Source organism: Hibiscus syriacus, unplaced genomic scaffold (genome assembly GCF_006381635.1).
Source record: "Hibiscus syriacus cultivar Baekdansim isolate YM2019G1 unplaced genomic scaffold, ASM638163v2 tig00005377_pilon, whole genome shotgun sequence".
Classification (NCBI taxonomy): domain Eukaryota; kingdom Viridiplantae; phylum Streptophyta; class Magnoliopsida; order Malvales; family Malvaceae; genus Hibiscus; species Hibiscus syriacus.
In genome coordinates, this window is record NW_024062054.1 from 3,076,597 (window position 1) to 3,096,342 (window position 19,746).

The 19,746-nt window shown below is 33.8% G+C and overlaps 1 protein-coding gene across 1 annotated transcript; it reads left to right on the top strand.

Moving 5' to 3' along the window:
- Window positions 1–10,576: 10,576 nt before the first annotated feature.
- On the top strand, window positions 10,577–11,140 carry LOC120199176 (polyadenylate-binding protein 5-like). Its single transcript, XM_039200355.1, has one exon. The coding sequence runs from the start codon at window positions 10,577–10,579 to the stop codon at window positions 11,138–11,140; it is 564 nt and encodes a 187-aa protein (XP_039056286.1).
- Window positions 11,141–19,746: the final 8,606 nt, after the last annotated feature.

The window sequence follows — 19,746 nt, forward strand, 5'->3', positions numbered from 1 at the left end:
TCAAATAATGCAACAGAGTTAACATGACATTCAGATATTGCATGGAATGTCAATATCACATTTAGACAATGCACAACAATCACAGAAATTAGCGTTAGAGACCCTTTAGAGGTGCCTATACATGCATCATAAGGCTCACATCAAAGGAACAAGTAATAACTCTTCCAAATGATCCACTCGTCCAAGCCTTGGAAAAGAAGACCATAACAGCAACAGACTTGCGATGACTTTTTGAATAAGATCTTGATCTTATTTGGTCAACATGTCTTCTGGAGATACAACTGTCTATCTATTCTTTCCAACTGTTCTTGAATCTCATTAATATGATGTCTGGAACTCAAGACACATTCATTTTAGTAAAGACAACGCATGTAGAAATTCTTATACGAGATTAATACGTGATTTTGTAAATATTAAATTTTCAATATTTATATTGATTATTTGTAATATAATTTAATAAATGATGATGCATTATCTTTTAGGATTATTATTATTATGAATTAAGGTTGAGTTAAAACATTATTTTTGGGTATTATTTTTTATTATGAATTAGAGTTAACATATGTTTAGTTTGTTATTATTTTAATCATTAGTTATTTAGGACCTTTAGAACTCATCCCCTATATAAATGAGGTTTCATTCAACTTTGTAAATCATATTTCTTTGATTAATAATACAACAAGAGTTTGTTTTTGCAAGTGATGATTGCCTTGTGCCTTCGAAGCTTCTTCTCCTATAGTTTTTTCAAGTTCTTGTGAGGGAGATTAATCTTCACACTCCAATTTGCCTTTTCATCGCGACTAGGAGGGTTGTTTAGAGCCATTTATCGAGTTTACCTTTTCATTGCGACTAGGAGGGTTCGATAGGACACATATCCTTCTATTTTCCACAAATCTATTTGCACCATCAATCATATTTACCGTCTATCTTCATAAGGGAGATCTTTGATTTCTTTATTATCTTATTTTATTTCAATTCCTTTATTTTTTATTTTGTTCTAATTATTGCCTTGATTCCAGTGCCTCAAAGAAACCGTAAAGAATCCTAGTTGTTGCTGCCACCTTCCCCTATTCACCCCATTTGTTCTTTATCGAGTCTAGATCTTTCTAGGTTTGATTCTTTAACTAGAGCAACGTTCATTAATCCGCCACCGCTTCCCTATCAGGTGTACTCATGGCTAAGCCCTTAGTAGAGAAATTAGGGAAGCATGATACCCCTATTCAATAATAGGAGAGCTAAGCCTTAAGTAGGTAGTAATTGATCTAGATTATACATGTACCTACTTCTTAGTACTATGTCTTCAGCAGGCTTGTGTTTATGAAATTCTTATATTGCTCTAGATCAGTGATTATACTGCTAGGCTTTATAAGCTCAGCCTTCGGATACTTTCCGTTGGCAGGTTAGTAGCATGAGCAGTTCGTGGAGCACCGTCGCTGTAGGGCTTCCACGATCTCCTTCAGAGTACTGTACCATAGCTTAGTGGGCATATGTATTTATAGTACCTTACTCATGATATCAGTTTATTAAACTCAAAGTTTGTATTTTTTTATTTTAAATTATGTGTCACAGAGCTCCGACTTTGTAAAATGTTTTATAATAGTTATTTATGTTTAATTATTATACCATTCAACATGCTTGATAAGAAAAACGAACATGTTTTGAAAATCAAGGTTGCTCCGGTAGCCCAATGTGGCACTTTAGGCCCAATCAAGTTTAGGGTGTTACATTTTCAGTTGAAACGAAAATGTTAAAAAGTTAAGATTTTCGGTCCGCTCAACCTGAAATGTTATGATATTTATAACATTTTAAGTCGCGTCTTTCCTTAACTTATATTACGGCAAAATAAGCCATGTAAGGTATATGGGTTTTTTATTTAGCCCATTAAGGCAAGTCAATATTTATTTTGGAATCTATGGTCTTTTCTACAGTGACACGGAACTCGTCACGCCAAAGTGACGAGTTCCAATAAAAATTATTTTTTATTCTAACTTTTTACCTCGATATAATAGATTTTAATAAAAAAATTATATTTTATTCAAACTCGTCACATCAGCGTGAAGAGTTTGAATAAAAATATTTTTTATTGGAACTCGTCATATCGACGTGACGAGTTTCAATAACATTATAGAAAATATCATAGATCCCAAAATAAATTTTGACTTGTCTTAATAGGCTAAATAAAAAAGTGGTATCTTTATTGGGCTAAATTTGCCTTATATTACGTTGCCACACCCTAGAATTACCCAATTGTTAGAGGATTCTGGTTTTCGAATATGATATTAACAATTATGGAATATTTTTATATCAAGCATGACTTCCTCGAATAATTGTTATTTTTATCAATATTAATTTTTTTATAATCAAAGTGTTTTTGTTGAATTTTTGTAAGGCTTGATTCTCAGATGCGATATCAAATGTTTTTATGGATTATTTTATATTGGGTGCCTCGTATTGATTTGAACTATTAAGTGATTATTCTGAAAGTTATTAAAATATCGAATGAAACTGAGGGTGGTTTACTTTTTTAAATATCTGTGTATTCGACATGTTACTAACAGAGCCGTATCCACATGTCCAGGTCCAAAACTTTTATAGTATATTATGGTTATAAAAAATAATTTTATATTAGTTACAGGACCCAATTATTTTTAATACTTATTATAAAAAATAAATTTTCTCTAATAATTATTATTATTGGTTGAATTTTTTTCTAATATTTATTATTAGGAGCATATTGTTGGTAATGCTCAATCTCATATAGTGTTGTAAACACTATTGGGAATGCGTATTTAAAGTTTAGATTTTTCACTTCCTTGTTGAGTGAAAAAGAACAAGGGGGACTCTTGTGCACCGCCGCCGTCTCGTCTCGGCTTGGCGTTGGCTCGTGGCCGTGGTAATATGTGTCTTCGACACATCCGCGCGGATACAATCTTTTTAGATAAAATAATGATGCAATGAACCTGGACTATTTCTGAGTTAGGTTCATCTAGATGTTTCAGTTGTTACAATGAAAGGTTTTAATCCAGATATTTTATGGACGATTTTAACCCTATTTTTAGTCTATAAATAGAGAGTTGGATTTAGATTATAAACTCACTCTCAACATTCAGAATTCACTCTCGAAGTATTTTTCAAAATATTCTCTGTGTGCTTTCCCGATCAGAAGTATAATATCACTAGCATTCCACTGGTTTCGGGTGTACGGAATTTGGAGCGACCGTGTTAACCTCGGGGGGACGGTCCGCCTATTGCAGCGATTACACACATCGGGGCGAATTCGTTTCTAAGGCAGTGGTTTTACCACGACACGATTTACGAATCTGTTCTTTTTAAATTACTGTATATCTTTCCTTTCAGTGCTAACGGCATGATTTTGCAGTCCATTTTTCCAACACGTATTTTTAAATTTTTTTTAATATTTGTATAAGTGTCCAATTTTTTGTCAATATTTTTTACTCCTAAATTTACTTTTCTTTTAATATTTGTTATCATGGACTCATTTTTTTCATATTTGTTATTATGAAACTACCCTTAAATTTATTTGTTCAACTTTATTATTAAGAACAATTACTTAAATAATGGTATGTAACCACAACAATGATTGTTATGCAAAGACAGTGATATCATCTGAAACTGTGATATCTATAATTGTTATGCCCACAATAACATATATTATTAAAAATTCACAATCACGATATTTGTAGTGATTGTAATATCATCCCTTATGTCCGCAATAGCGATAAATACAATGTAATAAAAAATACAAATAAAAAACTATAATTTAAATACTTGATAAGGACTTAATTTTTTTATTCATTCAAGGGCTACCAAAATCTCATAAACGAGCTAATTACTAAAGTGAAATTTATCGATAATTATATCTATACGTATATTTTTGTAGGTGTCCGATTTTATAAATTTAAGGTATTTAATATTCGAAAGCCTTCAAATATATTTAGATGATTCTAGAGTTCAATTATATTACTTTTTCAGGGGGACTTCTGTGTGTGGTGCCTAAAAAACGGTTAAAAAAAGGCGTGACATGTTAAATAAGTGACCGGTTAAAATTTAGACCGGTTATGTTATATCATTTAACCGAAAATATTATCAAGTACAATAATATATTAGGTAGCGCTTATATAATGTAATATGTAGCGCTTATATTAACCTATTTTCTAACTAAACATGTATATTTAAACCGATAACATTGCAAATTTACCTATTACATTATAATTATCGGTTTTGATGATTTTGGGATTGATACAATTTTAAATGTATCGACACTTAATGCGTGCACCTCGTTGTGCTTTCGTTTTGGGAAAAAAGTATCGACACATATTTAAAAGTGTCGATACATAATGTAAATCTATTTGCTAATTAACCAGTATATTTTTACCAGTTACATTGTAAATTTACCTATTACATAATAATTATCGATTTCGATATTTTTTGGATCGATACTTTTCATAAATGCATCGACACTTATGCGTGCACCAGTTTGAGTTCTTCAATCAACAGTTTCAATGACACAAAATCATAACCAAAAAAATAAAACTAAAACTGACCTAACTTTATATTATGGAGATAATAAGAGTATATCATAAGTTTGCGTTGAGAGATGTCTGTTTCTGAGTTTTTGTTCTTTGAGAAACTGATAACATGGTGAGTTTCCCAATGTTATTCTTTTGTTATTGCAAAGTTTTTGTTCTTTTCTTACTGGGTTTTGTTTAAAATATCCAACTTTTTGTATTAAAAAAAGAAAATTCTGAAATAAAAATGACCACACAAGCACACTTTTTTACTACGTGTTTTATCATTTCGAGACTGATTTTTTCATATTTTTACCTGTTATATTGTTATGGATCGATACATTTTTATAAAGTATCGACACTTTATTGGTGCTATAACTTATTTTCTTTTAAATTCCAAAAGTGTCGATACTTATAATAAAGTATCGACACTTTCAACATATCCGGTAGCTCTTTACCGGTTTTGTCATTTCGAGACCGGTTTTGTCATATTTTTACCTGTTATATTGTTATGGATCGATACATTTTTATAAAGTATCGACAGTTTATTGGCGCTATAACTTCTTCTCTTTTAAATTCCAAAAGTTTCGATACTTATAATAAAGTATCGACACTTTCAACATATTCGGTAGCTCTTTACCGGTTTTGTCATTTCGAGACTGGTTTTGTCATATTTTTACATGTTATATTGTTATGGATTAATACATTTTTATAAAGTATCGACACTTTATTAGCGATATAACTTCTCTTTTAAATTTCAAAAGTGTCGATACTTATAATAAAGTATCGACACTATAAACATATCTGGTAGCGCTTTACCTGTTTTGTCATTTATAGACCGGTTTTGTTATTTTTTTACCTGTTATTTGTTATGGATCGATACATTTTTATAAAGTATCGACACTTTCAATATATCCGGTAGCGCTTTACCTGTTTTGTCATTTTTTTACATGTTATATTGTTATAAATCGATATATTTTTATAAAGTATCGACACTTTCAATATATCCGTAGCGCTTTACCTGTTTTGTCATTTATAGACCGGTTTTTTCATTTTTTTACCTGTTATATTGTTATGGATCGATACATTTTTATAAAGTATTGACACTTTCAATATATACGGTAGCGCTTTACCTGTTTTGTCATTTATAGACCGGTTTTGTCATTTTTTTACCTGTTATATTGTTATGGATCAACATATTTTTATAAAGTGTCGACACTTTCAATATATCCGGTAGCGCTTTACCTGTTTTGTCATTTATAGACCGGTTTTGTCATTTTTTTTACCTGTTATATTGTTATGGATTAATATATTTTTATAAAGTATCGACACAAACCGACAAGTTAAGTTTGTCGGTTGCCAAATTTTTTAATATTTCTTCATGACCTATTACATTTATTACTCGATATTTCCGGTAGCGCTAAACCGAATTGTCAAATATTTTTTAATGTATCCGGTAAACGTCGTATATTAGCCTTATATTAGTCCGCTTTCCTAAGACAATCCCCTTTTTTCAAGGTGTCCTATATCGAGACACTTGGAGTGGATTTCCACCGACACTTTGGGTTCAAAGACCACCGGCGACGAATATCAATAATAATCGTCGACGATCGGTGACCGACCAACGAGTTTGGCAATGATCATACCCGACAAGTGTAGAGTGCTTTGGGCGTGGTGGATCTGTGAAATGAGGAATATGAAAAATAATGTGGGAGTTCCGCTATAGGGAAAAGGAAAATTACATCAAGATTGTCTAAGTTAGGTGATATTTTGTCTTGTCCCCTAGCTTTAATATGGTTTTAATTATGGCTCATTAGTTTGGATTAGTGTGATTCAGTAATTAATTTAAATAATTAGGTGTTTGATTGGCATATATGTGACCGCAATAGGTGCAAGCTGATTTTTCCTTTTTTGTTGCTTTTGAATGTGTGTTTTTTTGGTTGATTATGTTGTTGTATAGTTTCGATCTCTTGGTATAGTGATGGTTGTTGTTCGGGTTTTTACTTTCTTGTGCTTTTTGTTTTGCTCTCTTTGTTGGTTGTGGTTCCATGCTTGGATTCTTTGGTGGCCTCGTTCTATTTTTGCTTCTCTCAGCCGGGGTTTTTATAACCCCATGGTCGGTCGTTGTGGTCCCGAAAATGACAAGATTTGTTGCCATGGTTGCGCGGTTGTTTGTGGGTTGATCGAAAACCCTGGGATGGTGTAGTCTCGGGTTCTTCGGTCGGACGTCTCGGCCGGCCATTTCGCGTGCTTGGCTCTTTACCTTCCCTGATTGTGTGTCGCCCTTCTGCTAGACATGAAACCCTAAATGGGTTAGGGTTGGGTCAAGCCCTTTACCCGATTGGGTCAGGCCTTTTACCCGATTGAGTTTCTGCCGGACCCGAACATGGATTCATTAGACCTGTAAAAAAAGAACAAAAAATGAAATTAAAAAATAAGTAATAATATAAAAATAATCAATAATGATATATAATAAAAATTATATAACATTATATTTCAAAAATAATATGTTTTTATAAAATTATATATTATATATGTTTCCAAAAAAATTGTTTCAAAAAAATTATATATATATATATATATATGTTTTCAATCAGAAAGTAAAATAGGAGATAATTCAAGCATCCTAGGTTTTGAAATTGAGTTTCGGGGTGGGCTCTAATTCCCTGTAATCTCCCGGTTTAGGTTCCAAAGAAAGGTACCCGAGCTCTCCTTGCTCATGCCCCCTTGGGATTGTCAGACCCTTAGCCCTAAGCCCATTACAAGTTTATGTGTATCAAGTTAAACTCGAGAGGATACATTCCCTTATGCCCAAACAGAGTAAATTCACACGAAGACATAAAGTATATGAATCCCGAAGGTTACTTGCTAGACCCATACGGAGAATAAATTCCCACGAAGGCGTCGCTTTCACCTCCACTTAAGAAGGGTTCGGAGCTCGGGTATAGATCCAGAGATGAAAACTTTTTCAAAAATCTGAAATCATTGAAAAAACGTCAGTACAACTATTTACTTGAAAAATAATCAAATGTAAGTAATAAGGATCGAAAATTTATCTTAAAATTTAACTTACAATTTTCATTTAAAAAAGAAAATTGGAAATTAGCCTTAGCCTGACTCACTTACCAGTCCCCAACAGAGTCGCCAAGTTGTCGCAACTGTCTTTCGGGTGGGCCTGGAATGGGGCTTCGACTTGAAAATATGTTAGAGCCGCCACCGATCATTTAAAAATAATATTTAGGTTGATCGGATACCATCTTACATGATTTGTATTTTACCAGAAATATGTCGGATTCGGGAGTCGGTTATAGTGAAGGAAGGATTAGCACCCTTGAACTGCCATTTCGGTACCATTTAATTTGTCGGTTATCTTAATTGCAAAAATTAAAAATTTAAAAACCCGATTCAAATTACTTACCTTTGATTGGTTGGAATTCCTCTAAAAAAATGTCAAAAAGAATGTTAGATTGTAAATTAAAAATAAAAAAATAAAAAAATAAAAAAATAAAAAAATAAAAAAATAAAAAAATAAAAAAAGATTTTTAAAAAAACATATATATGAAATCAAGTTTAAAGAAAGGAAAAATTGAAGAAAAATTAAATTTTAAAATAAATAAATAAATAAATAGATGAATAATAAAAAAGGTGAAAAATGTTAATTTTTTAAAAGAAGAAAAAGTAAATAAATAAATAAATAAAAGAAATGTTAGATTTTGAAAGTATGTAAAAAAATAAAAAAAAAGTAGGGAAAATAAAATAAAATAAGAAACTTTAAGGACTAAATTTGAATAAATTGAAATTCGTTAATCAAATTGATGCTAAAAATGAGTTTTTCGGACCGTTCTTTTCTCGAGCCAACACCGACACACACGCTGATTTTTCCTTTTTTTTGTTGCTTTCAAATGTGTGTTTTTTTGGTTGATTATGTTGCTGTGTAGTTTCGATCTTTTGGTATTCTGATGGTTGTTGTTCGGTTTTTTGCTTTCTCGTGGTTTTTGTGTTGCTCTCTGTATTGGTTGTGGTTCGATGCTTGGATTTCTTTGGTGGCCTTCGTTCTGTTTTTTCTACTCTTGGTCGAGGTTTTTATAACTCCATGGTCGGCCATTGTGGTCCCGAAAATGATGGGATTTGTTGCCATGGTTGCACGGTTGTTTGTGGGTTGACCGAAAACCACGGGATGGTGTATTCTCGGGTTCTTCGGTCGAACGTCTCGGTTGGTCGTTTCGCGTGCTTGGCTCTCAACCTTCCCTGACTGTGCGACGCCCTTCTGCTAGATATAAAACCCTAAACAGGTTAGGGTTGGGTCAGGCCCTTTACCCGATTGGGTTTCTACTGGACCCGAACATGGATTCATTGGACCTGTAAAAAAAGAACAAAAAAATTAAATAAATAAGTAATAATAATAAAATAATAAATAATCAATAATAATATATAATAAAAATTATATAACATTATATTTCAAAAATAATATTTTTTATAAAATTATATATTATATATGTTTCTGAAAAAAAATCGTTTTAAAAAGACTATATATATATATATATATATATTCAAAATATGCATAAAAACTATATATTATATGTTTTCAAAAAATTTTTCAAAATTTATATATACGTTTTAAAAATATTTTAAAATATATATATTTTATGTTTACAAAAACATTTTCAAAAATTATATTATATATATGTTTTTAAAAAATATTTTAAAACTATATATTATATGGTTTTTAAAACCGATTTTAAAAACTATATATTATATACATTTTCAAAAACTGTTTTTCAAAACTATATAAAACACGTTTTAAAAAATGTGTTTTCAAAATTATATAATATATGTTTTTAAATCGTATTTTCAAAATCATATTATATATATTTTCAAAAATCGATATTTTTAAAAAAACTATATATTATATATATTTTGAAAATATTTTCAAAAAATAAGCTCCGGACAAAAATAAGTGTTTACACAATCATATTTGAGCAAATTGATTTAGAGAGCGCCAAAAAAGATGGCTTTTATTTCATATATAAATATATATATAATGTCATCTAAAACAAGGCATTTCGATGGACATGTGGTAGGATTCTGTGGGACATGACACCTAACTCTGCTATTAGGATGTACTTGGGGTGGTGCCTGTATCCAAAAAAATTGAGGGAGGGAAGACTACGGGGGTTTGGGCATATCCTTAGGCGACAATCGTCGGATGCGGTCAGGAGGGTAGAGTCGATTACAGTCGATGGTGTCAGAAGGAGAGGACGACCAAGACAGAAGTAGCAAGACTGCTTGAGATCTGATTTGAAGGAATTAGCCCTTACCGAGTACATGACCTCCGATAGGAAAGTATGGAGACTTAAGACCAGGGTAGTTGAGTAGTGCGGTTCACAGCCATAGGGTGTAACATCTCTGTCTTCTTTTTAATGTCTTAGTAGTACTTTCCATGACTTCTCATTTATACATGTTTCTGTCATTGAAATGTATGAAGGCTTAGAACTAGGGTATCGGAGTAGTGTTGCCTTAGTTTAAGAATTAACGCATTTGAATTTATTCCTTCTCGTAGCTTGCTATTATTGACTTCTGCGTATCATTTCTATTCATGTTTCCTCTTTTTAAATTTAGCTGGGTCTTACATTTTCAGTCTATATGCAGAGATTTCTATGTAGGAAATTATTTGCAGGGAATTATTTACAGGAATTACTCCCCATTACAGACGCACATCAACTGCATATGAAGACTGTTCATCTATGTATTTATTTATTTATTTATACACGCATTTGTATCTTATCTTTATTTTTAATTTTCTGACTGCCGGAGGTCTTCCACGGAAGCTGCTCTCAACCTGGCGTTGGGGTCAACCTACTACCCTACCTCCCCTTTACCCCATTGCATATGGGAATCAGGGTTTGTTGTTGTTGTTGTTGTAAAACAAGGCATTTCGAATAGAGTATCATACTAAACAAACATTACTGCTGCGTTCTCTTAGATTCACTAATTAAGTTGTCAGCGTAAAAAAGAAACACCATGGCCTGGATTTCTTTGTGTTTCACATGTATCACAGTAAGGGGATAACGGAGGAGAGAAGAACCCCGGCGTCAACCGTTTTCGTTAGCAACATTCCAGATAGATTCCACTGGAAGGGATTGTGGTTACTTTTCGGGAAGTATGGTGAGGTCGCTGACAGTTTCATTTCATCAAAACGCAACAGAAGCGGTGCTAAGTTTGGGTTTGTGAGATTTTGGAATAGGGAGGATGCTTTAAAGGTGATAAAAAATTTGAACGGAAGCATTCTACTGGGGAAAAGACTTGTGGTATTAATGGCAAAATACAAAACCAGGGACCAGTTCTGGAGAAGAGATAAGATGCAAAAGGAACAGGAAAGAAACAACCAAAGGAATCCAAATGCCATGTACGAAGGAGGAGATGGAGTGGATAACTTAGAAGGATTCCAAGATAATCAAAAAAATATGAAGAAAAGGTTGAAAAGGAATCCCAGACTAAAAACAAGTACCAATGGAGATTCAGCAGCAGAAGGAATCAGAAGAATAGTAGGGCATATTGAATCTGATGAACTAATGAACCTAAAGAGATGCTTGATAGGTCAAACTGCATAAGTATGTTGTGTGAGTATCCAACAAAGGCTACAAGATTGGGGCCTCGATAAGATAAAAATTGTAAGCATAGGAGGAAAATCTTTCTTAATCTCAATTGAAGATGAGGATCTGTTTATCATGCTTAAATTGGTCGTACCTCAAAGAAATATTTGTGCATGTATGTGGCAAGAGGACCTGAACCAAGTGGATAGAGCGACCTGGATAGAAGTTACGGGGTTCCTCTACAATGCTGGAACACCACTACATTCAAAAGAATTGCGGAACTATAGGGGTCTTTCGAATATCTTCGTGAAAATGCAAACATGTTCTATAATGCCGAGAAATCTCCGTATTAGTTAACACAAAATATGCTCGAAGGTGTAATCACCATTTTTAAACCCCAAACCCGGAGGCCCAAACCTGAAGACCAACTACCTAATTACCCGAAACCCGACCCAGGACAAAACCTAGACCCTATCTGCCACCCATCTCCTCCAATCCCTAGCTACCACAGCTGCCACCAATCCATCCCCCGCCGTGTTAGAAACTCCTGCAACAAGCAAACCAAACTCACACTCCACGCAACACATCAAAACAGCAAAGCAAAAACAACAAGCAAGATTTTCAATGATTATTTTTCTGTAAAAAATGGGTATATTAACACAAGCTTGAAACTGTAAAAAGGGTCGGTTAATTAAAAAAAAATCCTCTCCAACAAAAACGTTGTAATACCATATTTCAGAAGCAATAACAACAATGGTGTAGACACCCGTTTTTGTCCAGGTCTACAAAAAATTATTTTATTATTATAAATAATAATAATAATATTATTATTATTTACATACTTAATTACATTTTGCAGGCCTAAATTCAAGCCCACAAACTAGTGACCCAATTACATCCAAGCCCAGATTACAAGCTCACTAGAGCCCAACCAGGACCAACCTAGTTGGAGTCCAGACCCGAACCCGCCCAGGATCTGACCTTAGCCCAGGCCCACTTGAATACCCGATTAGGGTTTTTTTCTCTTCTACTGTCAGCTGCCTAAATCTAAGCCCTTGGATCTGGACCCATTCAACGGTCTAGATCGCCCAAGGGATTAGGGTTTGCAACCCTGGGTACCATCTCAACCGCCGCCAGTGATAATCAGCCACCAAGCTGGTGCGTGGACTTCACCGTTCATTCTTCCCGACGCGTGAGCCGCTTCCTAACATTCCCGAGCTGCCGCCGAGTGTCCCACCGATCGATGATTTCACCAACAGTTACCAATTTCTGCCAAACATCCATTAAACAGTGAGCAAGAGCCCATCCAAGTCAGAAAATAAGAAAATCTTATCCTGAAAATATAGGATATTATTACCCTTCACCGAGGCTATCAAAACCATCAAAGAGAGGACATAGAAGATAAAAGAAAGATTATATATCACCAAAAGGAGGAGAATAGAGAGCGGAGAGAAGGGGGATTCAGTGAGAAGAGGAAATATTGGGGGGGAATACAGAGGGAGAACCAACTCGAAAAAAAACCACGAAAAAATGAAAGAAAAAATCATTCGAACCAAAAGAAAGAATAGAGGAGAGAGAACTTACCAAGGAGGTTGGTTCGTCGGAGGCCGTGGAACACCAAGGGTCACCATTTTCCAAGTTTGTGGAGAGATAATCTCTCTAGATCTGGGTTAAGGGGAAGGGATGTTTCATTTGGGGTGTTCGGCTCTCTCTGACAACCGTACGCCGCCGTGAGAGCCGCTGCGAGAATCTCTAGTGAACGACGGTTTTCCCTTATCTGTTGAGGGATTTTGAGAGAGCTTAAAGACTCTCTCTCTCCTCTCTCTCGGTTTGAAACAGAACAAATGAGGTGGGTGGCCATTTTTTGGCCTAAGAGATTATATATATATATATATATATTAGGCGAAGCAATGCCGTTTTGCCAAGGACCTTCAACGTGTTTTCATGCTAAGGGTAAATAGCACTCTAAGTCCCTGATCCTTTGTAATCTTACTTTTTAGCTAGTTAATGAAGTTTTGATTTATTTTATTTCGAGCACTACTGTTTCAATACTTGTATTTTAGTCCTGCTTTTTACAAATTATGTATTTTTTGTTAATATTCAAATTTGGCCATGACATTTGCATATATTTTATTTTATTCATTGTTGTATTTATGTTTAATTATTGTTTAGTCATCCATGTTTATTGTTTATTTTATTTTAATATGCAAACATTATTTATGGGTTATTTTTGTTTCTGGTCCCTGTATTTATTTTAATTTGATTATTAGGGCTCTGATTTATTCATATTTGTTTGTTAGACCTTTTAATTTCTATTAATACCATTTTAGACCCTTTAAGATTTTATTTTTATTGTTTTAGTCCTTTAAATATTTGTTTTGCTATTTCAATCCCTTAAATGTCTGTTTTTACTATTTTAGATCTTTTAAATTTCTATTTTTGTTTTTTGGTCCTTTAAGTTTCTGTATTTGTTATTTTGGTCCTTTAACTTTATGTATTTACTATTTAACCCTCTTAATTTATGTTAATTTTATTTTAGTCTTGTAAATATTTGTATTTTAATGATTTCATTTTGGTTTGTAATGTTTTCTTATTTTTATTTTAGTCATTTATGTATGAATGTATTTTACATATTTTATGGTTATGTGTATTATGTAAAAAATGTTTTAGTTCCATTTAATGTAAACATGTTATTTTTTTGTTTTTAATTACGCTTATTTCCATTGCATTTTATCCATGGATGAAATATTCGAATCGTTTCAAGAACACATATGCATAAAATGAGCGTGGAAAGCATCACTTGGTCGAAGTGGTACGATGTGACACGACATTTTACGACATGGGAACTTGAAAAAATCTCGGTTATTTTACTAATTAAATCTTGTTTATAATGCAATATATTATTCTTTAAATGACAATTTTTGTTATTTTACGTAACTATCGATATTCAATTTATATTTGATTCACATTTTATCAAAGAGAGAATATTCTTTATGGATAAGAGATAATCGAAATAGCTTTCCCGATGGAGGATTGCTTATTTCGATGTTTCTTTTTGAGTTAAAGAATTTTCTCTAACAATAATTAATTCAAAGTAAATTAATCAATGTTCGATAAATAGATCATATTTCAGCTTTATATTCGATTCACAACTTCCACCATTACGATAACGTGCAAGCGATACAATACAAATTTTGGGCGCTGTGGTGGTACTAATCCTTCCCCACGCGTAATCGACTCATGAACCCTTTTAAATTTAATCTTTGTGAACGTAGACCAATTTTTTGTCTTAAAAATGATTTTCCTTAAAATTGTTTTAAAAGATATTTTTAGGTATTCGACCTACCTAACCCAAAGGTCGATGGCGACTCTTTTCCATTTTATTCAAATCAATTCAAAATCAACCTATTTTCTAAACTAAAGTCATAATCATTTTTAAAATAATATTTAATTGTTTTAACAAAAATATGTTGTGACAGCTTGATGACTCTTTTCTGTCAAGGTTGTATCAAGTTTTTTGTCTTGTTTTGTTTTCCTTTTGAGTCAAAGGTAGCTATTTTCATCCTCACATACATCACGTGCATTTGCATAACATGAGCTCTAGACACGACCTTCGATCCAAATTAGTAGGGTGAATGCTTTTCTCTCGTAAGAATTTAATCTTCGTATGAGTTTTAGCAAATAACCCATGGACTACATACCTTATACCTTCGTAGGGATTTATTCCTCGTATGGTATATGGTAGTGAATCCCCTCGAATTGAACTCGTTCCGTTTGAAACCTGTAATGGGTGAGGATCAAGGGTTTGGCAACCCAAGGGGGCACCGACATCAAGGACAATTAGAGTACCTTTTTCCTGTTAGTGCCGAAACCAAGCATATAGTGAACTGTAGAACGGTCACCCTATGTATAGCCATACCAAACCTCTATCCGTCAGTAGATACCCAAAATTAGGTGGACACAAATGACGAGCGTTTCTAAACCCTTATCTTTTCTTTAAGTTTGTAGAATATATTTCTTTTCAAATAACAGCATGCGAACTAGATACCATGCGGTTAGGATTAATTTCTTGAAAATAAATCATTGTGGGTAGAAAGCATGTCTGGGTAGGATTACCATCTAATAAAAGCATGCTCGGCTAAATATCATGACGGGGTAGGTGTTATATTTATCTTTAAATAACATATTTAATTTTATTGATTATCTTGCCCGTACTAACTAATTTCTTTTCTTTTGTTTGCGTCATTTTTCATCCTTCTTTGCATTGCCTTTCATCGACATAACATAAAGCGAAAGTGTTGATCCGCAAGGGGATATTCGAGAGAAAAATTTTCACAAGAAGAGATAAAAATTTTCAATCAAGCAGTCACATACACAGACATGCACCGAGGGCTTAAAGAAGTTCAGAGTACAAGAATGAGACTTGCTCGAAGATCGTGCAACATTCGAGACTGAAATGATGATCCACTGATTCGAGGAGTAATCCAGCAGTGGAATCTTATCTACAATCATGTTATCGCTAGACATAAAGGAGCGACGCAATGGCTTCAACACCGCTGAGGCATTAACGAAGTTAGTTTACAGAGCATTGAGGGGCATCAGTTCCAAATACAAAGATTCGAAATGAAGCAGTGAGCTCGAAGATCGTGCAGTATTCGAGACTGAAATGATGATCCACTGATCCGATGAGTAATCCAGTAGTAGAGTCTTATCTACGATCATTCCATCACTAACCATGAAGGAGTGACTCAATGAATTTAGCATCGCCGAGGTATTAATGGAGTTAGGTTACAGAATACTTGAGGGGAATTATTTTCGAGGATGAAGATCTGAGACAATGCAGTGATCCACTTCAGACTCAATCATCTAAGTGAATGAATGTCTGTAAAGTGGATTGTCTTGTAATGTGAAAACTTATATTTTTGGTGAAAATTATTGTAAGATATTCATCGTTGGGATCAACATTTTTGCATCTTTGCATTTTACATATGTATTTCATTTTAAAGGATTTTCAGATGCATCATTCATAAAATCATGGAATTAATCCGTGGAGGATTCGATGAAGTGGTCCTAACCACATTGACAATTAAAAGAAGAAGCTGAAATCAGTACGGTGGGAGGTATTTTGTTGGTTGTAGGACTGAGCATTCCATGGTGATCTGAGACAAGAGTCCCTATATCCTGAGGGCTCGATGTTGATCCAGTACGCAATTACCACCTAAGAAGCTCCGGACATTCCGCTGAGAACTGCAAGGCACTGAAGATCAAAATCCAGAATCTCATTCATTCAGGGGCATCTTAATGCTAAGCAAGAGAAGTCATTGCATCTACTATTTGCACCGAGAGCATTGTTTTGTTTAAACTCGTTTTTGTTTTGTCTTAAATATTTTCTTAAATATGTTTAATCTTTTGATGACTGAATTTATGCTACCTTATAAGGTTGAATAATTGAACAAATTTTAATCTTCAGTTATTTGAATATCAAATGAATTATGGATTCTCTTAATTCTTCAAGAATTATAGATTTTTTACATATGGCAAGATTATACCTTTCTTATCCTGTCCAAAACCCCAAAAATGAAAATCTCTTGATTCTTTACCCGAAATAATTCATGAGTACTACCAAAAACCAAATTTTGACATTGTCCATCTTGGAGACTTTGAAATATTACCTTTATCATTTTTTTAGACCCAAAAGTCATACACATACCTTTCATTGAGCCAATAAAGTCATCCATCGTCTTCTTAGACGCAAAATCGACATTTTTTCTACCAATAAAACTTGAAGATATTGAGTACAAGATGTTCACTTGAACATTTTCCTACCAGAATAAACAATATGGGGCATCTTACATCAATCCAAATCCGATGACATATGAGGAATTGCTCCCAACACTTGTTAAGAAGAACCTTGTGACTCCAGTACAATCCAAACCAAGAGAGGCCTCATATCCCGAAGGCCATGATATTAATGCCATATGCAGCTATCATATTGGGAGCTCAGGGCACATCACTGAGAATTGTGGGGCATTGAAGTGCAAGGTCCAAGATCTGATTGATTAAGGAGCATTGACCTTCAATGATGATAATAATCTTCTTAGATGGAATGGTCAAGTAGGTTAATCTAGTTTAGGTCAGTTTTTTAGGAATTGAACTCTAACGATAAGATTTTTCTGACTTTCCACAAACACCTGGGCTATAACAGGTTTTTCTCAACGAGCCTAAGAAATAGAATCTATATACCCAAAATATATATATGTGTATACAATAAAGCTGAGTTATTCCATGAAATAATTAATTATAGAGGAAACTCGAAAGCCTTGGCTTTATGAATAGATTACATTCAAACCATGACATTGATCGGGTACTTGGCAATCCGGTGTATGCTCCACTGTGATTGTCAAGTTGAAGACTTTGTGACGACATGAATCTTTCAGCTAGCCTGATAAAGGAAATTATAAAATATATATACAATAAAGCTGAATTCAGCTAGCCAAACATTGGCAAATTAAATAAATTTAATAAATAAAGAGTTTCGGTGAATATGGACTAAGGGAGTTGAGGAACACCTGTTATAGTTAACTTCACACAAGCACTCAGAAATCTCATTTTTTTAGACCGATATTTATGCACTGCCTTGACTAGAGGAACCTTGAAAAAATGGAAGATTTTAGAGAACTGAAACAAAAGTGTTCTGAAGAGTCTAGCAATTGACTATGCTAGTTGTGACATTTTGTCTGCCTCCGATCAAAATGCCAAACCAAGAAAGAGGGGCATTCTATGATCTACACGATAACCAAATCGAGGAAATAAACCTTAGAGTTTAGGTTGCTAACCTCGAAATAAACCTTTCGATCTTGATATTTATCAAAGATTTGCAGCTATAAAAGATTAGAAGAGCAGTTGATTCTTTTGATATCTAATGAACTCCTGTTTATGATTTGTTTGAATTGTGAAACTTAGAAGGAGGAAATATTTTTTCAAAACTCTTTTGATATTTTTAAAAATTTTGAAAATCCAAAGGAAAAAAAACATTTTCAAATAAGATAAGTTCTCCGGAAGTATATTGGAATTCAATGAATATGTCTTTGAAGCTCAAGATTGAAGCTGGGGCAAGGGAAGCCAATTTTTGGGACAAAATTTGATGGGGAAAGGAAATAACTTATCTCAGGTTGAGGTTTGCAAGAGTACACTCTAGTGGAAAATGATGACTGTGCAACTATTGCATAAGAGACGATTGTACAAATCCCTTGATAAGGCATCGCACAACATGAATGAGAACATGAGAGCTGGGATTAGGAGAACACTTCCAATAAATGAGTAAAAAAGCTACTCCATCAGATCAGTGAACAACAAATAAATGAGAATACCAAACCATTGACCAAAAATAACAACTTGAGACTTTTTTATCCTTTCCTTACTTAGTCATACCTCAATAATATCATTAATATTGACACTTGTCAAATAGCTATAATTTATTGAAGGATTAAAAGTATAATTAATTCTTTGATATCCAATGAACTCTTGTTTTATAATTTGTCCTAATTGTAAAACTTAGAAAGGGGCAATATTTTCAAAACTTTTGATTAAACATTTTTCAAAACTCTTTTACTTGATATATTTTAAGACTTTTGTAAATAAAAGAAGTAGAAAAACGTTTTTCAAACAAGACAATCTCTCTGGAATAGATCTTGGTAGCTGATATGTGGCTCTCAGACACAAAGCTCATTCTTAGAATCAGTGCTGAAGCAAGAAACGATGAATGATGGGGTATCATTGGAGATTCAACATCGAATGTTGGGGCATCTTTGGGGATTCAACATCTTGATGTGAATGATCAGATCTTCTGAAGGCATTTCCTCCACCAGCAGGAACAAGCAGACTATCAGTATCCTTTGATGTTGTTTCTCTCAAAACAAAGTGTCGTCCGCTAGAGATAGTTTTCTTAAAAACAAAATTTGTCTATCGAGATAGTAGTCTTTTGCGAAAAAGCCTTGTTTCTTTGGAAACAAAATTTACCATGTTTCTTTGGAAACAAAAAAATTTACCATCTTTGAGTATGTTTCCCTTGAAACAAATAAATATATTTGAGATTGTTTCTATTGAAACAAATTTTGAGTTCCCTTGAGGCAGTTTCTTTCGAAACGCAAAATCTTTGAGTTTGTTTCTCTTGAAACAAAACCATCTTTGAGTCGTTTCCTTGAAACAAATTTTGTCTCTCTTAAGACAGCTTCTCTTGAAGCATCATCTTTGAGTCGATTTCTCTTGAAACCATTATCCCTAAAGATGGCATACTTTCCTCATCGTATAGGAACCATGTCATCCCCTGACTAGACCTCCTCATCACGTAGGAGCTGTGTCACCCCTAATAACCAGCCGTCCTCATCATGTAGGAATCGTGTTATCATCCCTAAAGATGGCATATCATCCTCATCACGTAGGAACCGTGTCATCCACCGACCAGACCTCATCATCACGTAGGAGACGTGTCACCCCTAGATAACCAGCCGTCCTCTTCGCGTAGGAACTGTGTTATCACCCTCTTTAAAGATGGCCAAGAACTCTTCATCACGTATGAGCAGTGTCATCCCCCGACGAGATCTCCTCATCACGTAGAAGTCGTA